The following is a 22,930-nucleotide window of genomic DNA, read 5'->3' as shown; positions in this document are numbered from 1 at the left end:
GGCTGCATTCCTTTTGGAAGCTTTAGTGGTGAATCCATATTCCTTTTTCCAGCTTCTAGAGGCCACCTGCATTCCTTGTCTTACTCCATCTTCAAAGCTAGCAGCATAGCATCTTCAAATCTCTCTCTGACTTCTTCTATCCTCCTCATATCTCCTTCTCTGCCTGACCATCTTGCCTCCATCTTATAAGGACCATTGTGATTACATTGAGCCTCCACATCTCAAGATACTTAATCAATCACATCTGCAAACTCCCTTTTTCCTTTTACACTAACATATTCACAAGTTCTGGGGATTAGAAAGATGTCTGAGGTATACTCTATCTTTGGGAGTTTTAAGTTATTTTTATTTTTTTTAAGAAGATGTTGAGGGTAGGAGTCAATTTATTTATTTATTTTTGCTGTGTTGGGTCTTCGTTTCTGTGCGAGGGCTTTCTCTAGTTGTGGCAAGCGGGGGCCACTCTTCATCGTGGTGCGTGGGCCTCTCACTATCGCGGCCTCTCTAGGTGAGATAAATCTCACACCACCTGGCACGCGAGATCTTAATTCCCCGAACAGCGATCAGACCCGTGCCCCCTACATTGGGAGCACTGAGTCTTAACCACTGGACCACCAGGGAAGTCCCTAGCTTGACCTTTTTTTTTTTTTTTTTTTTTGCAGTACGTGGGCCTCTCATTGTTGTGGCCTCTCCCGTTGCGGAGCACAGGCTCCGGACGCGCAGGCTCAGTGGCCGTGGCTCACGGGCCCAGCCGCTCCGTGGCATGTGGGATCCTCCTGGACCGGGGCTCGAACCCGTGTCCGCTGCATTAGCAGGCAGATTCTCAACCAGTGCGCCACCAGGGAAGCCCTTAAGTTATTTTTGAAACAGGTTAGATCAGCAGAAAACTATATTGTTATAGACTTGCAGGACCACCTTCATTGTCTTAAGTTTTAAGGTTTTATTCAAGATTTTATTGAATGTTTATGGAAGAAAAAGCCAAATTAAGGGGACACTTGCAATTTCTTTAACATTGTTGAAAAACCGTGTCTGTTTTCTTTTTTTAAATTTATTTATTTACTTATTTATGTTTGGCTGCATTGGGTCTTCATTGCTGCGCATGGGCTTTCTCTGGTTGCAGTGAGTGGGGGGGTATTCTTCATTGCGGTGGCTTCTGTTGTGGCCGAGCACGGGCTCTAGAGTGCAGGCTTTGTAGTTGTGGTACACAGGCTTAGCTGCTCCGCGGCATGTGGGATCTTCTGGGACCAGGGCTCGAACCCGTGTCCCCTGAATTGGCAGGCGGATTCTTAACCACTGCACCACCAGGGAAGTCCGGCCGTGTCTATTTTCAACTCTGACCAAACCTTTGATAAGGATCAGTTATTTTTAGCTTCTAATTTTAATAAAATGTTTATCTCACCCAGATAACTGGTATTAAAATTATACAACATTAAGGGGTTTTTTTGTCTTAGGTGCTAAAAAAGCTCAGAAATTGATATATTTTGTTTTTTGTGTTTTTTTGGCTGTGCCACGCAGCATGTGGGATCTTAGTTCCCTGACCAGGGATTGAACCTGCACCCCCTATAGTGGAAGCGCAGAGTCTTAACCACTGGATGGCCAGGGAAGTCCCTCAGAAATGGATCTTATTGCTCAGCGTTGGGAAGTTTTATATGTGTGTATCTATGTGTATATTTGTATATGTATATCATAAGTAAGTATGTAGCAAATATTAATTCCTTGCCACAAACTCAGGTGTACCAAAAATGTAACTTTTTGTTTTTATTCTTTTCTCTTTTTTTTGGTGCAGCATGTGGGATCTTAGTCCCCCAACCAGGGATCGAGCCCGATTCCCCTGCATTGGAAGTACAGAGTCTTAACCATTCGATCACCAGAGAAGTCCCCTACTTTTTTTCTTTTTAAAAATAATTGAGGGAATTCCCTGGCGGTCCAGTGGTTAGGACAGAGTGCTTTCACTGCTGAGGCCTGGGTTTGATCCCTGGTTGGAGAACTAAGATCCCACAAGCCGCGTGGTGCCACAGCCAAAAACAAAAAGTAATTGAAGTTAATTTCTATTTGGAGCCCCTATTCATTTTGCTCAGTTATAGAAGCCAAATTTCAGTTAATTCAAGGTCTGTTTATCCTGTTTTCTTCTGAGGTTATGTGTAATTTAGAGGGGACTAATGCTCTGCCACTACTGGTGATGTGGGGTAACATGATTATCACCCATCCACACCACTCAGCCATCTGCTGAGGTGTTTTCTTTCTTTCTTTCTTTTTTTCTTTCTTTCTTTGGTTGCACCAGGTCTTAGTTGCAGCAGGCAGACTCCTTAGTTCTGGCTTGCGGGCTCTTTAGTTGGCACTTGCTGGCTCCTTAGTTGAGGCATACATGTGGGATCTAGTTCCCTGACCAGGGATTGAACCCAGGCCCCCTGCATTGGGAGCGTGGAGTGGAGTCTTACCACTGCGCCACCAGGGAAGTCCCTGAGGTGTTTTCATTTGCATCTGGTTTTTGGCAGTTGGTTTGTGCAGGATCCTGCTGCGACCTCCTTACCCTATTCAGGTCACTGGCTCTCTGGGTCATGTCCATGCTGCACTGAGGCATATGGAATATCATTCTGTATTCTCCATGTTCTTCTTGGGTGTGGGGGGAGAGCTTTGTGAGATTGTTTCATTGCAGCACCTTGGCACAGAAAGAACTCTGTGTTTGCGTCTACAGACTGTCAGGGTTTGGGACTAAGGTCTATTCTGCTGTCAAATCTTCCATATCTACCTGGGGGTTTCTGTTGTTCTGCTAAGGAGACAGGACCCTTTCTTAGGAATTCCATTAATATCTAAGCTCTCTTAGCTTCCTTCTGGCTTTTCTTTGTCTTCCCTACCTCATCTTTTTGAGATTTCATTTAGTTTAGGGTGGAAAAAAACTGGATGCATATAGTCTTTCAAATTTTAGTCTTAAACTCTAATTTCAGCTTTTGAAACTCAGTGCCAGCACTTAAAATTTTTCTGTGTTCTACTGGGACACGACACCCGTGACACAGTAACTTCAACTGACTAAATGGAAGGAGGTATTTCAATTAACGTCTCAGAGTATTTTACCATCACAGATATACGTACATAGGAGAATGTAATTCCTTACTTGACTTTTCTTTCTAACACAGTGAGTGTTTAATGCAGTATGTTTAATACAGTGAGTATACATCTCTCTTATCAGATAATAAAGTTTTGGTGGCAAGCTCTGTATCTTATTAATTTCTATACTCCCCTAAGTGGTTAATCAGAAAATGCTCAGTAACTATTGCTTTATTATGACATTAAGATTAACTGGGTTATGGATACAACTAGAGATGATCATACTAAGTGAAGTAAGTCAGAAAGAGAAAGACAAATACCATATGATGCCACTTATATGTGGAATCTAAAATATGACACGGATGAACCTATCTGTGAAACAGAAACAGAATCAGGGACATAGAGCACAGACTTCTTGTTGCCAAGGGGGAGGGGGGCAGGAGAAGGTTGGGTTGGAAGTTTGGGATTATCACTGCAAACTGGTATATATAGAATGGATAAACAACAAGATCCTACTGTGTATAGCACAGGGAAATACATTCAGTATCCTGTGATAAACTATAATGGAAAAGAATGTATGTGTGCACACGTGCGTGTGTGTGTGTTTGTATATATGTATGTATATATATATATATGGATAACTGAGTCACTTTGATGTACAGCAGTAATTAACACAACATTATAATTCAACTATACTTCAATTAAAAATAAATTTAAAAAGAATAACTGGGTTAAACTTGCCATGATCAGGAGAAGAGGGTAGATTATTAAGCATGAGTCTGACTGGCTCAGCTTTCCTGATCATCTGGCACTGGCCTAAAAAAATAAAATAATTTTTGGTTGTCAGATACTAAATTAAATGATCCAGTTACTATTGTGGCTTATTAAAGGACTTTATTCAGCTTCAGAAAGAAAGAACAAATGAAAACTAAATTACTGAAGACTTATATTTTCTCCCCTCTGTTCTTTAGGTCTTCTCAAAAGTTACCTCCAGGGAAAATGCCAATAAGTGATCATGACTCTGGTGTTGAAGATGAAGATGTTTCTCCAAGACCAATTCCTAGTCCTCATCCAGTGAGTCAGAAGGTACCACTGATCTTAGAACTCACCTTTGTGATTAGAAACCTAAAAGTCTCTTCATGTTAAAGCACTCAATAATATTACCTAAAACTTCCTTAAGTTCATTCTAAGATATCTATAGCTATCTATATGTATATGGCTTTGACTATATATAAAGAGATATATATATTCCTCACAGGTACATATAATTATTATATGTAATAATATATATGAATATGTACACATATTGTAATAAGTATATATAATTATTATTCCCAGAGAAAACTGAGGAACAGATTGGTTAAGTTACCTGCCTAGGATTACATAACTATTAAGTAGTAAAGCTGGAAATCAGGAAGTTTGGGATTTGGTAAACCTAGTGATTTAGGAGGTTTAGTTTCAGAATCTGGTGCTTTTAACCCATATAGACTCAACATTCTGTACATTAACCAGAGCTCAACATTGTTTCTTATTACCATATTCTGAGAAAACATTCTACTTCCTTTTGGAGATTGCTAATAACCTGTCATAATTTTTTTTATTGAGGCCAGCTAGTGGGTTATTTTAGAACTGTTGTGTCCTAATTACTTATTAGAAGAAAAAGGAATGAGAAAGGCTTTTTAAAATTAATATTAAATTATAACCAAATTTGCCACAGCTAGTATTTTATTCTTTTTGGCTCTCTTCCAACTCTTTTAGTTGGTATCAGTAAAAAGAATAGCAGTGAATAATTTCACTTAGTAGAATATTCTGAATACTTATTGGAAGACCCTTATTTAAGATGCAGAAATATTATTCTTTACTAGATGTGTTGAAGCATCAGGTCTGATAATTTTTTTTTTGCAGAGAGGGTAAAAAAAGTCTGTTATAACATAGCTTCCCATATTGTGTTCTGTGATCTAAGCAACATTAATCAGTGTTCCAATGAAAGGAGTTTCATTGTTAAATAAGTTTGTGAGGGCAAGGACCTTATTTATTTTGTTCACAGTTGCATTTCTAGTAGTAGCACATAGATGCCCAGAAAATATTTGTAAACTGTCTAAATAAAGAATAAACACTTTTTTTGGGCCTCCCTGGTGGCGCAAGTGGTTGAGAGTCCGCCTGCCGATGCAGGGGATACGGGTTCGTGCCCCGGTCTGGGAGGATCCCATATGCCGCGGAGCGGCTGGGCCCGTGAGCCATGGCCGCTGAGCCTGCGCGTCCGGAGCCTGCGCGTCCGGAGCCTGTGCTCCGCAATGGGGGAGGCCACAGCAGTGAGAGGCCCGCATACCGCAAAAAAAAAAAAAAAAAAAAAAAAGAATAAACACTTTTTAATAAATAACTGGATGTAATTTGGAAAATACTAATCAAAGGAAAATGAAGCATATATCATTATTCTAAAAGGTACTTTTTCCTCTTTAATGTCTTTCCCACTTACAGGTTTCTAAGATCCAGCCATCAGTTCCTGAACTTTCACTTGTATTGGATGGCAACTTCATAGAATCAAACCCTGTACCTAACCCATTGGAAATGGTGAATAATGAAAATCCTCCTTTGTTGATTAACCCTTCTGAACACTTTGAATCATTGCAACCCCAGCTTTATGATGAGAAACACAGCCCAGAAGCTGAAGCTGGAGAGCCTTCCTTGAGAGGGCTACCAAATCAATTAAATCAGGACACTGCTCCTTTGAGACACTGCAAAGTAAGACAGCCATCTGCCTGTAAGAAAGGGAACCCCCATATCAGGAGCAGTGTTAAACCGTCTTCTTTTAATGGACCATCTCCTGAGGCATCTGAAAAGCTTCAAACAGTTTCTGCTGGAAATGTACACAAAGAAGAGTATCCTGTAAGATCCTCCACATTTAATTCCAGGCAGTCTTCCTTTGCCCCACAGTCCCACCCACACAATTTTGTTTTTTCACCCCATAATTCAGGAAGACCGATGGAATTTCAGATACCTACTCCCCCCCCACCATCTTACTATTCCACAAATGTTTGCAGTTGTTTTCAGGATCATGGCCATATTCAATATAGTCCAATAAATTCTTGGCAAGGAATGAATAGAGTAGGATCCATTCAAGACCTCCAGTCTGAAGCCCTTCAAAAACATTCATTACTTCATCCAAGTGGATGTCCAGCTCAGTATCATAATGCATTCTGTTCCTCAAGTAGTCCTGCAGCCTTGAGACCTCAGGGAAACATGGGGGGTTGTTCTTCCCACAGCAATGTAGAACCATTGCCTGCGGCAAGACTACCTCCACACGTGGACTCATGTAACCCATGGCCTTGTGCAGTATGTGTGCACACACCCAAGACTGGGTCAGATAATGGAATGATGGGACTATCTCCGGATGCGTATAGGTTCGTCACAGAGCAAGACAGACAGCTGCGACTACTTCAGGCACAGGTTTGCTAGCTTTCTTCTGTTAAATTCTTGGTATTAATAGGGTTTTGAAAAAATAGCTGGCAACTCCTCAGTAATTATAGTTTATGGAGTAGAACTGTAGAATGTCAGAGCTAGAAGAGACCTTGGAAACTGAATTCTAGTCCCTCTTGTTTACAGGTAAGTAAAATGAGGATTAGAGAGAAAAAATAATTTACCCAATGACACATTGCTAGTTAGGAGTAGAACTAGCCCTAGAAAGCAAGTCCTCTCTTCTCTGTCTTGTGCATATCCTAACCTACAACAAAACTGTATTTTTCTTTCACTTTTAGCCTCTAATGAGAAGTCTGTAATTGACTAAACTTTATATACAACTAAATATAAAGCCTGCACAATAGGTTCTGATACTCTCTAGTTTGTCAACCTTATAGTGTGTAAACTAACCTTTAGCCAGTGTACCTTTACAGAGTACATGTAGTGCCTCCTCTGTGTATCTATACTAGGCTTGTTCTACTCATTTTATTCTGAAATGCTTTCTTTCTTCAGGCCTTTATGACAAAGTTCTTAGTCTTTTAATTATATCCTTGCACAGTTTAGTCTTCATTGTACTGTGTCTTTTTCTTTCTTTGCTAACTGACACCCTTCTTCCACATACCTACCGCAAACCCCCCACTCCTTCCTTTCCCCGTAGTACCAATGGAAACAACCTGAAATAGATTCTTTCATAGTTTTTTCCATGACCCTATAACTATACTAATATATGTAAAATGGACATATATACATGTGTGATTTTTTTTAATCTTTTATAAAATTGGGGTCATAGTGTTTGCATTTTGCAAAAACAAGACAATGACGTTTTTCAAATTCTGCTTTAAATGCTTTAGATAAGACACCCAAGAAAAAATCAGCTTTGCTGTTTTTTTTAAACCCAGGTATATCCTCTGAAATTGTAAAATGTAAGTTGGATTTTAACAAATGATTATAAACATTTGGCAGAATTTTTAATGTGACTAAATATTTCACATTGAAAAGAAATTTTTCTTTCTTTCTTTTTGGTCTTGTTTTTTTTTTTTTTTTCCTTTTTGCGGTATGCGGGCCTCTCACTGTTGTGGCCTCTCCCGTTGCGGAGCACAGGCTCCGGACGCGCAGGCCCAGCGGCCATGGCTCACGGGCCCAGCCGCTCTGTGGCATATGGGATCCTTCCAGACCGGGGCACGAACCCGTATCCCCTGCATCGGCAGGCGGACTCTCAACCACTGCGCCACCAGGGAGGCCCGGTCTTGTTTTTTTTAAAAAAAAGATATAGCAGCTAAAAAGGTCTTCTAAGCTATTTAGAAATCTTAGTACTTGGGATTTATATACTTAAAATGTAAATTATAGACTACTGGCTCTGGTGTAGATTATGAGTCATTATACTTGGAGAACACAAAAGATGATGTAGAAAATGCTTCTATGATAAATTCACATAGTATTTTGCTAACATATTTTTTAAAACTTTTAAGGTAACATCTTATTAAAATTTTTTTTAACTTTTTTTTTAAGATGTTTTTGATGTGGACAATTTTTAAAGTCTTTATTGAATTTGTTACAGTATTGCTTCTGTTTTATGTTTTGGTTTTTTGGCCAAGAGGCATGTGGGATCTTAGCTCCCTGACCAGGGATCAAACCTGTACCCCCTGCATTGGAAGGCAAAGTCTTAACCACTGGACTGCCAGGGAAGTCCCTATTTAAATTTTTTAAGAGTATCATAACATTTTCTATATACGTTTCTATAGAACTATCTTATTCTGCATAGGATTCCCTTGTTATGTACAAGAAATCGTCTAATTGGTCTCATCAATTATTTCAGCAGTTTGAAGTTTCTGCTTTTGCAAACAGTGCAGCAGTGAACACCCTTATGCTTGTATCTTCCTGTATATATGCATGTACCACTGTGGCATAGATCTCTAGAAGTAAAATTTTGAAGTCAAAGGGAACACATATTTAAATGTTCAAAGGTACCCAAACTTGCTCCTCTTCTAATATTCAAAGTCTTATTTTGGTGTAGTGGTTAAAGAGAGTGGGCTCCTTGGGTTCTAATCCAATTTTGGTGTGACATAAGTTATACAATCTTGGGCAAGTTACTTTATGTGTCTGACTTAAGTTTTCTCATCCACAAAAGAGGAATATACATAAGTGTATGGAGTTCTAAGGGCTGAATGAGTTACTAGGTAGGGGCCAAGAATAGTGCCTGGCATATAGTGCTCAGTAAATGTTAACTATTACTATTATTTTCATTATTGTTATTATCTCAGTTAATGACATCACTTCTCATCCTGCTGCTCAGGCCAAAATCCTATGCCTAAAAACCAAGGCTTTTACTTTTCTAGCTGTATCCTGAACTTAATGTTCTTTACCATCTTTCCTGCTACCACCCTAATTCAAACCATCATTTTCTCTTCTCCATACATGCTGCTTCCAGTACTGTTCCCTCATGTTTTCCTGCAGTTGGAAACATGAGAGCCATCTTTTTAAAGCCCAAGTCAGATCATAGGGATCCTGCTTAAAACACAATGGTTTTCCATTGCAATTAAAATAAAATCAAAATTTCTTACCTTGACCCTCAAAACCCTTTGGGTTCAGCTTCTGTCTCCCTCTCCTCGCTCATCTCTTGCCACTGTCTTCCATGTTGACTACACTTCAGCTTCAGTGGTATGCTTTTTGTTCTTCAAAAACACAAACATCTTTCCACTTTATGTGCTTAAGCTTCTAGTCCCCTTTGCCTGAAACATTCTTCTAATTCTACTAATGGCTAGCTCTTTCTCATCATTCAGTCAGGCCTTAATTACATGTATTAGTTTTTTGTCTCTAGGGAGCTCTAGGCAGGGAGCTTAAAAGATTCATCACTGTATTCTTTAGCACCTTGAATAGTACTTCACTTAAAACAGTTGTTTAATACATATTTTGTAACTTGAATGAGTGAAAAAGGCCACCAGAAAGACTATACCAATTTAATACTTCAAAAATGTTCCCATGTCTCCAATACTGGACATATCTACTCTTAAATTATTATCAGTCTTTATTAATAGAAACTGTTTTGATTTGCATTGTATTATTATGAGTGATCATTTTATTGTTTATTGGCCATTTGTATTTTCTTTCTATAAAGTCTCTGTGTTATTTACCCATTTTTCTATTAAGTCCTTTTCTAATCAATTTATGAGAGCTTATTGTATATTGAGGAAATTGGTCCTTTATCATCTGTATGTGGTATTTCTTACAGTTTGTCTTAAGTGTTTTGTGTTTTAATCATTTGTACAGAATATTCCAGCTTAGACATAATTAGATTTATCAGTCATTTTCTTTTTGGGTTTTGTATTATGTTTAGAAGAGCCTCTTTCCTTTAAGATCATAAAAAATTTAGTCTTCATTACCACCACGCCCCCAGGGTTATATTTGTTGCTTTATTTTGGTATATGAGATAAAAGATTTTTTTATTTTTAATCCTTAGATGACTGACTCCATATATTTACTTAATAATATATCTTTTTGTTAATGATTTAGAAATGCATTTTTTATTGTATAATGAAAGTATCATGTGTTTGTATCTGTTTCTGTACTGTGTTCCCCGTTGATTTGCCTGTCTATTCCAGCACTATTACCATTCAGTTTAATCTCTATAGCTTTATAATAAATCTCTTATCGAGTACTTCCTAGGCAGTCTCTTTAAACCTCACTTTTCTCAGCTGTAAATTGGGAGCACTGATTGGTATTATATGTAGATTTGATGGTTAAATGAATTTATATGTATATGTATATATTTTCACACACACACACACCTGTCTGTCTAGATAAAGTGCTTACTGTAGGATGAGGCTATAGTAAACACTCAACAAATTACAATTATTTTGTTTATCTCTTAGTCCTCACAACAACCTTAGTTTTAGGTAATGTTGAAGCTCATAGTAGCTAAATAGCTTTTCCAAAAGGTAGCAGAGTAGGATTTAAACTTATGTCCTCATGACACTAAAGCCCATGCTCCAAACCACTATAAGTACATATGCCACTTCGTATTATTAATGCAGGTCGTATTTCTGCTGATCTCAACAATTATTGATAATACTTATTTTCCTATATTAATAAAGTTAATCTAAAGTTAATGAGTTGAACACAACAGTATAACTTACAGGGAAATAGAAAATTACAGTGTTTAAAAAGGGAGGCTTTTCCACTCCTAGGTGTATATCCAGGGGAAATGAAAAAATATGTTCACACAAAAACTTGTATACACATGTTCATAGCAACATTATTTATAATAGCCAAGGATGAAATAATCAGTCCATCAACTGATGAATAGATGAACACAGTGTGACACTATCTATACAATGGAATATTTCAGTCATCAAAAGGAATGAAGTACTGATAGGTACTACAGCACAGATGAACTTTGAAAACATTATGCTAAGTGAAAGAAGCAAGATGTAAGGCCGCATATTGTTTGGTTTCATTTATATCAAATGTCCAGAATAGGCAAATCTACAGAGACAGAAAGTAGATTAGTTGCTGCCAAAGGCTAGGTTCTGGGGCCATGGAGAGTGACAGCTAGTGGGTACAGAGATTTTTCGGGGGTTGATGAAAATATTGTAGAGTTAGATAGTGGTGATGGATGCAGACTTTGTGAATATCCTAAAAACCATGGAATTGTATACTTTAAAGGGATAAGTTTTATGGTATGTGAATTACATCTCAATTTTAAAAGGAGGAGGGGAAGCTTTTGGTGTTTGAACTTCAGCTTTGCTACTTGTTAGTTATGTGACCTGGGCAAGTAACTTTATTTTTAGTGCCTCAAGTTTTTTTCTGTGTAAAGTGTGCCTAATAGTAGTACATTCTTCATGGGATCATTGTAAAAATCATACATAAGAGCTCTTATTGTAGCGTCTTGTAAACAGGAAGCACTCAGTGTTAGAGACTGTTATTAATATTTCCAGTTTCAGCATGACCAAATGCAGGCAATTCTGGTTAACTTTTATAAGATGAATCTTGTGTAAAAAATTGTTCAAATTTGGTATATGGAGTTAGAGTATGCCTCCTGTCTTACTTTTGGTTTGTAAGTGAAATAGGAATAAAATGTTTGTTTGAAGTGTTAACATTAAGGTTTTTCTAAGTGAGTGTCAATTTATGAATGCTAATCTAAACACCTGTATGTTTTTACTTTTAAATTTATTGGTAGCCCACTTAAGTTCTTAATAACTAATGACAATGATGTTCAACATTGAATAAGTTTTATGGTATAATCTAGTTGAAATGTGAGAAAATATAGTTAAAAGTCAGTTATTTATAACGGGGGCACTTTGTAATTCATTTTTAAACTCTTATACCAATTTGGTTGATTACTTCACTGTCAGTGTAAAGTATGTTTTTAATTGATACAGATTCAGCGTTTGTTGGAAGCACAGTCTCTGCAGCCCTGTTCCCCTAAGACAACCACTGTTGAAGACACAGTGCAAGCTGCCAGACAAATGGAGTTGGTTTCCATGGAAGCACAGTCTCCTCCTGCTTTGCACATGAGGAAAAGTGTAAGCATTGCTGTGAGCACAGGTAATTTCATTTTTTTAATTTGTACATGGTACACATAATGTCAAAACCAAGGTGATGAGAGTATAACTTAAGTCTTTGTGTAATTTTACTTTCTGAAAACTATACCTGAAAACAGATTGGAAACCATATAACATAATATATTGTTTGTTTTTGCTGCTTTCTCAAGATGAACCCCCAGTTCTAATGAGAGAAGTCATCTGTGGTTTGAGGGATCAGGGAAGGTTTCATCTGCAGTGTTATTGATTCTGGGCTTTGAAGGGAATGTAGAATCTTTGTTGGTGGAATTGAGAGATGGCAGAACAGATGGTAGAGAAAATAGGGCTCAGTGGGAAAACACAGGGTTCTGAGTTGTCTAGTACTCTACACATTACTATGTCATGGAGAGCCTTTACTGCATCTTTCACAAAGCCATGTCTACTTCATTTGGTAAGCAAAATAGAAGGCCTTTGTTGGGTCTTTGTTGCAGCACGCGGGCTTTCTCTAGCTTCGGCGAGCGGGGGCTACTCTTCATTGCGGTGTGCAGGCTTCTCATTGTGGTGGTTTCTCGTTGTGGAGCACGGGCTCTAGGCGCACAAGCTTCAGTAGTTGTGGCACGCGGGCTCAGTAGTTGTGGCACACAGGCTTAGTTGCTCCACGGCATGTGGGATCTTCCCGGACCAGGGCTTAAACCCGTGTCCCCTACATTGGCAGGTGGATTCTTAACCACTGCACCACCAGGGAAGTCCCGACATTTGATTTTTAAATACTTGCCTGATATTATGTATGTCTGATACATCTCTAATATAGTATCATAAATATTGTATTTAAGAATCAAAATCAGAGAGCCTAGGGATTTGCATTTTATATATTTTCTCCTATTTTTCAGAACAGCAGTTTTCAAAACACACATACACCCCAAATCATATTCAGAACCTTGATAGGTAAAACACATCATTTGAGAGCCACAGCTCTTGAAGAGGTAGGGCCCAGAATGTCCTCTTTCCCTTTGTACCCCAGTTTTCTCTCTTTTCACCTTTCACTTACCTCGAGAAAATATAATCTGAAAACAGTTCTGGGTAATTGTGTTAAACTAATATAGCTAGTGTTACTTAACAAAGGTTTGTCAGAGAATTATTTTTATAAGTGAATGTTTGTTTCAGTATCTGTTAACTCATCTAACGTCTAGGTGCCAGCTTGTTTTGGAATGCGGCAGGTGATGATCAAGAGCCTGAATCTCAGCTGAGACAAGATGATACCAAGATTTCCAGTGAGGACATGAATTTTTCTGTTGATATTAATAATGAAGTCACAAGTACTCCTGGTAGTGCATCTTCATTAAAAGCTGTTGATATTCCCAGTTTTGAAGAGAGCAACATTGCTGTGGAAGAAGAATTTAATCAGCAGCTTTCTATATCCAAGTAAGATCTCTTTGATTCAGTATTCATCTTACCTATTTTTTTCTTTTTAAATTCTAATATTCTGGTACTCTAACTCAGAAACTGTTTGTTTTCTAAAAATATTTTCATTGGTGTCTTTCCTAATGTGATTCCTATGTAACAGACAATTCTTTTCTTTTTTTTTTTTTTTTTTTTTTTTTGAATTTTCTTTTTTGGCCGCATTGCGTGGCATGGTAGTTCCCTGACCAGGGATTGAACCTGTGCTGCCTTCAGTGGAATCGAGGAGTCCTAACCACTGGACCATCAGGGAATTCCCTGTAACAGATAATTCTGAGCCTTCTAGAACCATTCCCAGATGTCAGTCATTGGATGTGTAAAACAGTCTGGCTGAATCAGAACATTTGAAGAAAATTTCAAAAATATGTATGCTCAGGCCTCACTAGAGATTCTGATAACACTAGATCCCAGTTGGAGCTGGGGTCCTGAATTTTGTAAATTTTTAAAGATTTACCATATTGCAATTATATATGTATAACTAAGTCTTTATTTCTGAGAGATACAACCTGTTACCTGAGATATACTTCAGAATGAGCTGGTGGGGATGACATGGCTAGGGTTATAGTTGAAGTAAGATAGACTGAGTAGGTAATTTTAAAAAGTGATGGTACATAGTGATTTGTTAAACTATTCTCTCTTGTGTCTGAAATTTTTTATTATGAAATTTTCATTAAAAAAAATAAGCATTGTGAAGTAATTTAGATCCTTAGCAAATTTGGAAATAAATTCAACAAATATTCTTTGAGTTTCTGGTATGTGCTGCCACAGAACTAGGCCCTAGAGATTGAGCAGTAGGTCAGACAAAGCTTCTGACATCATGGAATTTCCATGAGTTGTAGAGACAAACAGTAACCACATCAGCAGGAAATCATATAATTTCATATAATGACAACTGCCTGAAGAAAATAAACCAGGGTGACCAAGTGGAGTGTAACTGGGATAGTGGCATGGGAATGAGGGGGCATTATTAATTAGGGTGGTGAAAGAAGCCTTCCCTGGGGGGGGTAACATTTGAGCAGTGGCTTGAATGATGAGAAGAAGCCAACCATGACAATATCTGGCAAAGAGTGTTCCAGGTGGAGGAAATGGCAAGTGTAGACCCTGAGGTGTGCCTGAGCTTGAGAGTTCCAGAAACAAGCAGGAAAGCCATTGTGGCTGAACTTAGTGACTGAGAGAGCACAGGAAATATGGTCAGAGATAACAGGCAGGAACCAAATTATGTAGGGCTTTGTAGGTTGTAAAAAGGAGTTCTGAATTTATTTTGTGTTCATTAGAACCAGGGAGGATTTTAAATGATGGACTGGTATGATATGATTTTCATTTTTTAAAGGCCATTCTAGCCGTTTTGTGGCAAGTGAACTGATGAGGATTAAGAGTGGAAGTAGGGAGACTCGTTAATACACTAAAGACCAAGTGAGGTGAAGGTGCCTTGGAATTGACTGTGGTGGAAGGGATCAGGTGTAGAATAAATGTTAAAGGTAGAGCAATAATGTAGGTTAAAACACTACAGGGTAATATCACATGAAACAGTTTTAAAAGAGGTGAATTCAGTGGTGGGGGTGGCATGGGGCAGGCAGTTGATTACTTTTTAAAATTATAAGCCTTTTGATAATATTTGACATTTTAAATTATTCTGATTACAATAATGATTAAAACAATAAATACACCCCTCCAGAAAACTAGAAATATTTATCTGCTTTGCTCAGTAGAGTGTATGTCTTAACCTTACAATTCAATTAAGTACTCATAATATGTACCACAAGTGTATTAAAAAGATCTGTATATGTGTCTCCCCGACTAGACTGAATTCCTACAGGATAGGGATCCTGTTCATTTCTGTATCTTTAGGACTTGACCCAGTGTCTGGTTCCCCATGTTCATTCCTTCATAAACGTTCAGTGATAGGAAGAGCAATTTGAGGTGAGCCCCAAAATAAGTCCACATTTTATTTGGAATAATTATAGAAACTGAGAACAGAGAGGCATGAACTGTGGTTATCCTTATTTATTCTCCCTAACTTCTGTAAACTGTAGACTATCAGGAATTAGGAGGTTTTACCCCTGAAATAGTTTTTAAGTCAGAACTTTAAAAAGTCTCCAGTCCAGGGACTTCCCTGACAGTCCACTTGTTAAGACTTTGCCTTCCAATATAGGGAGTGTGGGTTTGATCCCTGGTTGGGGAGCTAAGATCCCACATGCCTCATGGACAAAAAAACAAAACATAAAACAGAAGCAATGTTGTAACAAATTCAACAAAGACTTTAAAAATGATCCACATCAAAAAAAAAAATCTCCAAGCCATTGTGGTTTTTAACTTCAGAAACAGATCTGAGTTCATTGATAGAATGCAGTTAATTGCTTTTTCAGGGCAATTAACTAACTCTGTTGATTCCAACATATAACAGATGTAAATCTGATCTTTGTTCAGCATAATATACGACTTGGATTAAATAGTATCTCCAGTGTTGTATATGGTGGTTTTGGTGGGAGATTCTTCCCAAACATCTGGTCTGATTCATGCTGTGGTTCCCAGTGCTAAGTATTCATACATGGCACCTGGCCACCTGGGTTCCCTGCCCCCTTTGGATGTCTTGCTGAATCAGTCTAACGTTAAAGCAGTTTGTGAAAGATAAATTTTTTGGCTTGCAGCATATATGGTAATTGGTTGCTTTTTCCCAGGGAAGAGTGGTAGATGTTTTTTTTTTTTGATGATATTTCTTTTGACACAAGTTTGCTTTTTTTTTTTTAAGAAGTTGTGCTTTGGACATACCTACTAATACTTGCCATATTAGAATCATCTTTAAACAATTTTTTTAAATTTGAAATCTTTAATGTTTTGGTTCTTGTCTTCTTTTTTAGCTTTTATTTTTGTTTGGTAGGTTAGACACCAAGACACATATTTTTAAATTCTTGAAAATACAATATAGTAGAGTGATTAAGAGCATGGTGCCAAACTGCCTGGATTTGAATCACAGCAGTGTGACCATGGGCAGGTCTCATAATGTCTGGATGACTCTGTTTTCCTGTCTATAAATGGAGACAGTGAAAGTAGTACCTATCTCAGCATTGTTGTAAAGATTAGATGAGTTAATATATTTAAAGCACATAGAATAGTACCAGAATTAGTACCTAATTATTGTCATCATTTAGCTAAAGGTAAAATAAGGCAAACTCAGTAACTGACATGGACTCTCCTTAAAAATAAAGTGCTTTTGCAAATGTTTGCATGATAAAAATCCTGCTCAGTACAAGTACTTTCCCAAAAAGCCATAAAATCTCTAAAGGCTGGATTTCTGCTTCTACATTTGAGTTTTGGTATTTTCACTAAAGTGAAATTAGTTAACATGGTTGAAGATAAAGGTTCAATGTGATATTTAGGAAGCAAGGGGATAGCAGCAGGAGATGAAGAGAACTAGCAATTATGGACCACCCATTATGTTTATCTGGTACTATGCTAGGTACTTTGTATCTCCTTTAATCCTGTCTCATGTTTTTCAACCCAGGGAGGTGGATATCATTTTTCCCATTAGATGAATGAGGAAACTGAGGCCAGAGAGATTAAGAAATTTGCCCCAGACACAATGAACAAACTATTATAAATGAGAATATATGTGACCTAAGAGATAAAAGGAAGTGCTAATGGGGGTTGAAAGAAGCAAGAGGACCTACCCAGTTAAGGTTTTAGAACATCATAAAGGAAGCAAAGTTTTAAAATGTCCCTCGAACAGTAGATAGGATTTTGATGAGAGTGTGCCAATTTAAAGGCATTAGAACAGTAAGTCTTGGCTCAGTGGCACTTGAAAATACAGGTAAATTTGGGCCCTTCACCAATTCAGAATCTCTGAAGGGAGAAGTCCAAACAGTTGTATTTTTTAAAACTTTACAAGTGATATTGATATGTAGCCAAGATTGAGAACTGTTCTGTTGTAGACAAAATTTATGGGCAGAATTCAGAGTACTGTTAGTAATCCAGTTTGTTCAGAATATAAAATAAAACAGGAGGCATTGAAAGAGATTGGCTGAAAAGCCAAGTTGACTACCAAATTTCAGAGCTTTGACTGACAGTATAAGGAATTGTGTTTGTTTTAATAAACCTTTTAAGGTTTTTGCTTGTTTTTTTTTTGTTGTTGTAAAACAAAATAACATAGAATTTACCATCTTAACCATTTATATACAGCCTATAAAGGTGAAATGCTTATCTAGTATCACTAAGAGCTGACGGTACAAACCAGAATGCTGCCGAGTCTTACCCCATTCTCCCAAAGTTACTGCACTTCAAATATACATTAAAGATACCTTGATAACTAACACTTACTTTATATATGTCCTTTCAAGCAGCTCTTCTCCACTTGTGAGAAAAGAACCTGATGTGCCTGTATTCTTTCCAAATCCTCTGCTGGCAGAGAGTGTAAGCATGTGCTTCCAAAGTGGACCAACAGAGGGTGCCACTAATAGCTCTGTAACATCAGGGGAACCCAAAACTGAGCAAGTAATGCAACCCTTGCCTCATCAACCATCAGATAACCAGAAACTATTCCAGGATGTGTTGGTAAGAAAATGTAAAGCTTTTCATCTTTTGTGAGATGGTTATTTAGTCTAGGGTATGCGAGTTAAGCCTTTCCTATCCTTAAACTGATTGGGACCTTGATATAAAAAGATTTTCCCCAAATTAATGATATATCACTTATTTCTTTTAGCTTTTCATAAATTATGATAACCTAAATTCAGTAACTCATTGTAAGCATGCCAGTCATCAGATACTTAGATAGCCAGCGAAAAAAATATCTTATTTTAAAAATATGTTGACATTATGCCAAATTCAAACTAAAGTTAGTACCAGAAAAATAAGCGAGAGTTTGCAAGAAACTTGAAAATTGGAAAGTAGTAGAATATTTATGATATTTACTGACTTTAGTTCAGATAAGCAGATTTTTATTGAATACTTAGCTTAGTCTAAGAAAATGAACTAAGTGGATAATATACAGATGAATATGACCGTCTCTGCCTTCGAAAACCTAGGGGAAATAACCCATGGATACCAGTAACAACTATAGTACAGGCTGAGAAGTGCTGTAAGCAAAGGCAACACACAATAAAAAGGGGTAATTCTGGTTGGAGAAAACAGTCATCTTGGAAAAGCTAGAATGTAAACTGGGACTTGAAGGTCGAATGACCGTGGCTGTCACTTACCAATTGTACACTTTGGAACATTTGATTTCTCCATTTATAATTGAAGGCTAATTAAACATACTTCATAGGGCCCTAAGTATTCATGAGTTAACACGTATTTGTTATTTGCCTGCTAGGTCCTAGACTGGTGCTAGCAGCCGTGTGTTCAAGGGAATGAAATATGATTTAATGTCAGGAAGGCAGAGATAGGATCACAGGTCATTCTCATTCAAAGCGAGAAAAGAGAGGAGTCAAATTCTCAAAGTAACATAAAGATCAAACTTATAACTCTGAAACATCATTTTTCAAATGAAGGCATGATTTTAAACTTGTTTATAAAGAATTTACTATAAGTCCTTAAAAATACTTGAAATAGGGCTTCCCTGGTGGTACAGTGGTTGAGAGTCCACCTGCCGATGCAGGGGACACGGGTTCGTGCCCCAGTCCGGGAAGATCCCACATGCCTCGGAGCGGCTGGGCCCGTGAGCCATGGCCACTGAGCCTGCACGTCCGGAGCCTGTGCTCCGTGACGGGAGAGGCCACAACAGTGAGAGGCCCGCGAACCCAAAAAACAAAAAAACAAACAAAAAAAAACTTGAAATATTACTCAAATGATTTTAAATCTTTTGGTTTTAAAATGAACAAATTCTGAACAAACATTCTAAGTTTTCTGTAGGATCTGATGAAATCATTCATTCATTAGGATGGGCTTCTTTTATAAGAACCCCATAAAACTTGGCAAATGTATTTGATATTTTGTAGAATTTAGCAGGATAATATTTTGCTCTTCTCTGGCATTACTTACCACTATTATTTGCATTTTTGTTTCCTAAGACTCTTTTTTTTTTTTTTTTTTTTGGTACGCGGGCCTCCCACTGTTGTGGCCTCCCGTTGTGGAGCACAGGCTCCGGACGTGCAGGCTCAGCGGCCATGGCTCACAGGCCCAGCCGCTCCGCGGCACGTGGGATCCTCCCAGACCGGGGCACGAACACGTGTCCCCTGCATCGGCAGGCGGACTCTCAACCACTGCGCCACCAGGGAAGCCCCCTAAGACTCTTAATAGTGATTTTTCAAATATGTCCTTTTTCTTTTTTCATCAGGGTCAAGGGAACCACCTATTGAATAACTCCTGCAAGGAAACTGAACAGCCATCTACCAAAGCAGTAATTATCAGTCACGAATGCACCAGAATGCAGAATGTTTACCATACTAAAAAAAAAAAACATGATTCAGGACCGGTGGACAAAGATTGTGTTCTTAATGCAACCCTTAAGCAACTAAGAAGCCTTGGAGTAAAAATTGATTCTCCTACTAAAGTGAAGAAAAATGTACATAAAGTGGATCATGCCAGGTAAGTTTAAAATTTGTTTTAAAAGATAAAGAAAAATTTTAATGTATTGCAGCTGTTTCATGAGAAAAGGTATAAGCTTGCCACTCAATTCAATTGGCTTATCCTTTTTTCAGGGTCTACTATATGATAAATATAAGAGATCGTTTCTACCCTTTAGATTTTTCTAGTAGAGGAGAAGGTTATATACCTAAGTAATTTGGGGGATATTGGGGGATATCTCCTGGGTAAAGATGCCAACAAAATGCTCTGGGAGTCTTATAGAAAGAGAAATGAGCTTTTGCTCATTTTTGATGTCTGGAAAAGTTTTCCCAGAGGTGATGGGGTCTGCGCCAGCTACTGGATGTACAGTTAATGCAGTTGTGCCATCTAAAAGGCAAAGACATTCCTTTTTGTGGGACTCCCCTGGTGGCGCAGTGGTTAAGAATCCGCCTGGCAATGCAGGGGACACGGGTTCGAGCCCTGGACCGGGAAGATCCCACATGCCGCGGAGCAGCTAAGCCCGTGCGCCACAACTACTGAGCCTGCGCTCTAGAGCCCGCGAGCCACAACTACTGAGCCTGTGTGCTACAACTACCGAAGCCTGCATGCCTAGGGCCCATGCTCTGCAACAAGAGAAGCCACTGCAATAAGAAGCCCACGCACCGCAATGAAGAGTAGCCCCCTCTCGCAGCAACTAGAGAGAAAGCCTGTGCGCAGCAACGAAGACCCAATGCAGCCAAAAATACATAAATTTTTTAAAAAGATTATTTCCTTTAAAAAAAAATTCCTTTTTGTAGAAATGTGTTTTGAAGAATATAGTTATATGAACCTTACTTATTGCTCACCAGTTCCAACTGGCCATGTTCTGTTTAGATTCCTCTTCATCAGAGATCACCTCAACACATACTTGTTTTTAAAGAGGATAAAATCTGGAAATTATGTTTTTAAGGCTAGTGTGCTTTCTATTATTTTTGATCTCATTTTCTAGTTACAAAAGTAATACAATTTCATGATTTAAAAAAATATCAAATAACATGCAAGAATATCAGATAGAATGCAAAAGCCCCCACTTCCCAGACTCCTCAGTCTGACTCCTCCTAGGTTATTTCTCTTAACTGTTTCTTTGGTATTCTTCTAGAAATGCTCTAGGCATGTTCAAGTATGTATCTGTGTGATAAGTGTTGCAATTTGGGTTTTTTGCTTAACGTTATATCTTAGGTACTTTTCTTTATAGGTATATGCAGTTATTTCTCATGCATTTAAACAGCTGCATAATATTCTGTTGTGCCTATGTACTATAATATAGTGAACCTGAGTTCTCTATTAATGGATTTTTAGGCTGAATCTCTTATTTCTTATCTCACACAATGCTAAGTGAACATCATTCTACATATACTTGTACAAGTGTCTTTGTAGGATAAATTCCTAGAAGTAGGCAGGATCAAAGGATATGTGCATCTGAAGTTTTGATAGATGTTGCCATTGCCCACCAAAATAGTTTTACTAGTTTGTATGCCTACCAGCAGGGTAGGAATGAGTGTAGCATTTTTGAAGGTTTTATTTCAATACTCTTGGGATACAGGCTATATACATCTGTTAAAATGCATAAATCACCCTGCTATCTGTGTGGAACCCTTACGTTTTGGTATGGCTGCCTGTAGGGAATAGTTTTTAAGTAATGTATTTCTTCATAGTGGCCACCCTGTTTTAATGTCTTAATGTCTTGATTCTGTTTTTAAATACCTATAATGAAATGGAAAGTAAAGCCTTTTGATGTGTGGAGTAGTCACATTCTTCTGCTTTTTATTTAAATGACAGTTTATATTATAAATTTATGCTATAAAAATAATACATGCTCAGGGTTGGAATTTTACAAAGTGAAGAAAATATCATCTGAACTAATAACACCCAAAGAAAATTAGGAAACATAGTTGCTGTTTTACTATATATATAATTTTGTTTATTTTTCTTTACTTACCATTACAAAGTAGACATTTTCATTTAATATTGTGGGCTGTTCCCATTTTTAAAATTCAATTACCTATAAGTTGAAAAATCCATAGATATATATTCATAGATAGGATTTTAGTTTCATGTAAGATGATTTTCTCAAGGAAGTAAAAGCTGATGTGAAAATAATTGTTTTCAGTTCAAAACAATATATTAAATTAATCATTTCCATAGAGGGGTAAACTGGCTAAAATTTTACAATGACATAGCTGTATCTTCACATGAAAACATTTTTTTAAAAAGCTTTATGTTATAAATTGTGTAAAATATTGTAGAGCTTTGGAAATAGAGTTTGATATTTGTTTTGTTTCCATTGTCAAAGTAATATAAGTTTATTTTGGAAACCTTGGAAAATTTAGAAAAGCAGACAAGGAAAAACCCATATTCAGGGGAATTCCCTGGTGGTCCAGTGGTTAATACTATGTGCTTTCCCTGCTGAGGACCTGGGTTCGATCCCTGGTCGGGGAACTAAGATCCCACAAGCCGCGAGGCCAAAAAAACCAAAACAAAACATATTCATACCAACCAACTTCATTTATTATTAAAAATTTTGCCTTTGTATTTCCTTTTATTTTTCTAAAATAATTTTAACAGCAACCATTTACTGAGTGCTCATAATGTATGAGGAACTGTGCTGAAGTTTTATACAACATTATTTCAGTTAATCCTTGCAATAATCTATGTGATAGATACTATTATTATACATGTGTTATAGATGAGGAAATTAAGTACCAATTTACTCAAGACCCCACACCTGTAATTTTTTTTTTTTTTTGCGGTACTCGGGGCTCTCACTCTTGTGGCCTCTCCCGTTGCAGAGCACAGGCTCCGGACATGCAGGCTCAGCGGCCATGGCTCACGGGCCCAGCCGCTCCACGGCATGTGGGATCTTCCCGGACCGTGGCACGAACCCGTGTCCCCTGCATCGGCAGGCGGACTCTCAACCA

General features: G+C 37.8%; 1 protein-coding gene across 4 annotated transcripts in view; it reads left to right on the top strand.

The window, feature by feature from the left end:
• The window catches only part of STIL (STIL centriolar assembly protein), a 65,309-nt gene that overhangs the window by 35,932 nt on the left and 6,447 nt on the right, over positions 1–22,930 (top strand). For 2 of the 4 annotated variants that reach the window (XM_060089771.1, XM_060089768.1), the window contains 6 exons: positions 4,014–4,128; positions 5,521–6,489; positions 11,877–12,042; positions 13,208–13,439; positions 17,810–18,023; positions 19,744–19,994. In XM_060089771.1, coding sequence (XP_059945754.1) covers positions 4,014–4,128; positions 5,521–6,489; positions 11,877–12,042; positions 13,208–13,439; positions 17,810–18,023; positions 19,744–19,994 — 1,947 coding nt within the window. The remainder of the gene's footprint in view (positions 1–4,013; positions 4,129–5,520; positions 6,490–11,876; positions 12,043–13,207; positions 13,440–17,809; positions 18,024–19,743; positions 19,995–22,930) is intronic. The other 2 variants (XM_060089770.1, XM_060089769.1) reach the window with 2 other exon arrangements.

This window comes from Mesoplodon densirostris, chromosome 2, assembly GCF_025265405.1.
Source record: "Mesoplodon densirostris isolate mMesDen1 chromosome 2, mMesDen1 primary haplotype, whole genome shotgun sequence".
NCBI classification, from domain to species: domain Eukaryota; kingdom Metazoa; phylum Chordata; class Mammalia; order Artiodactyla; family Ziphiidae; genus Mesoplodon; species Mesoplodon densirostris.
Note: the sequence above shows the minus strand (reverse complement) of the source record. Positions and strands in the feature narration are given on the sequence as shown.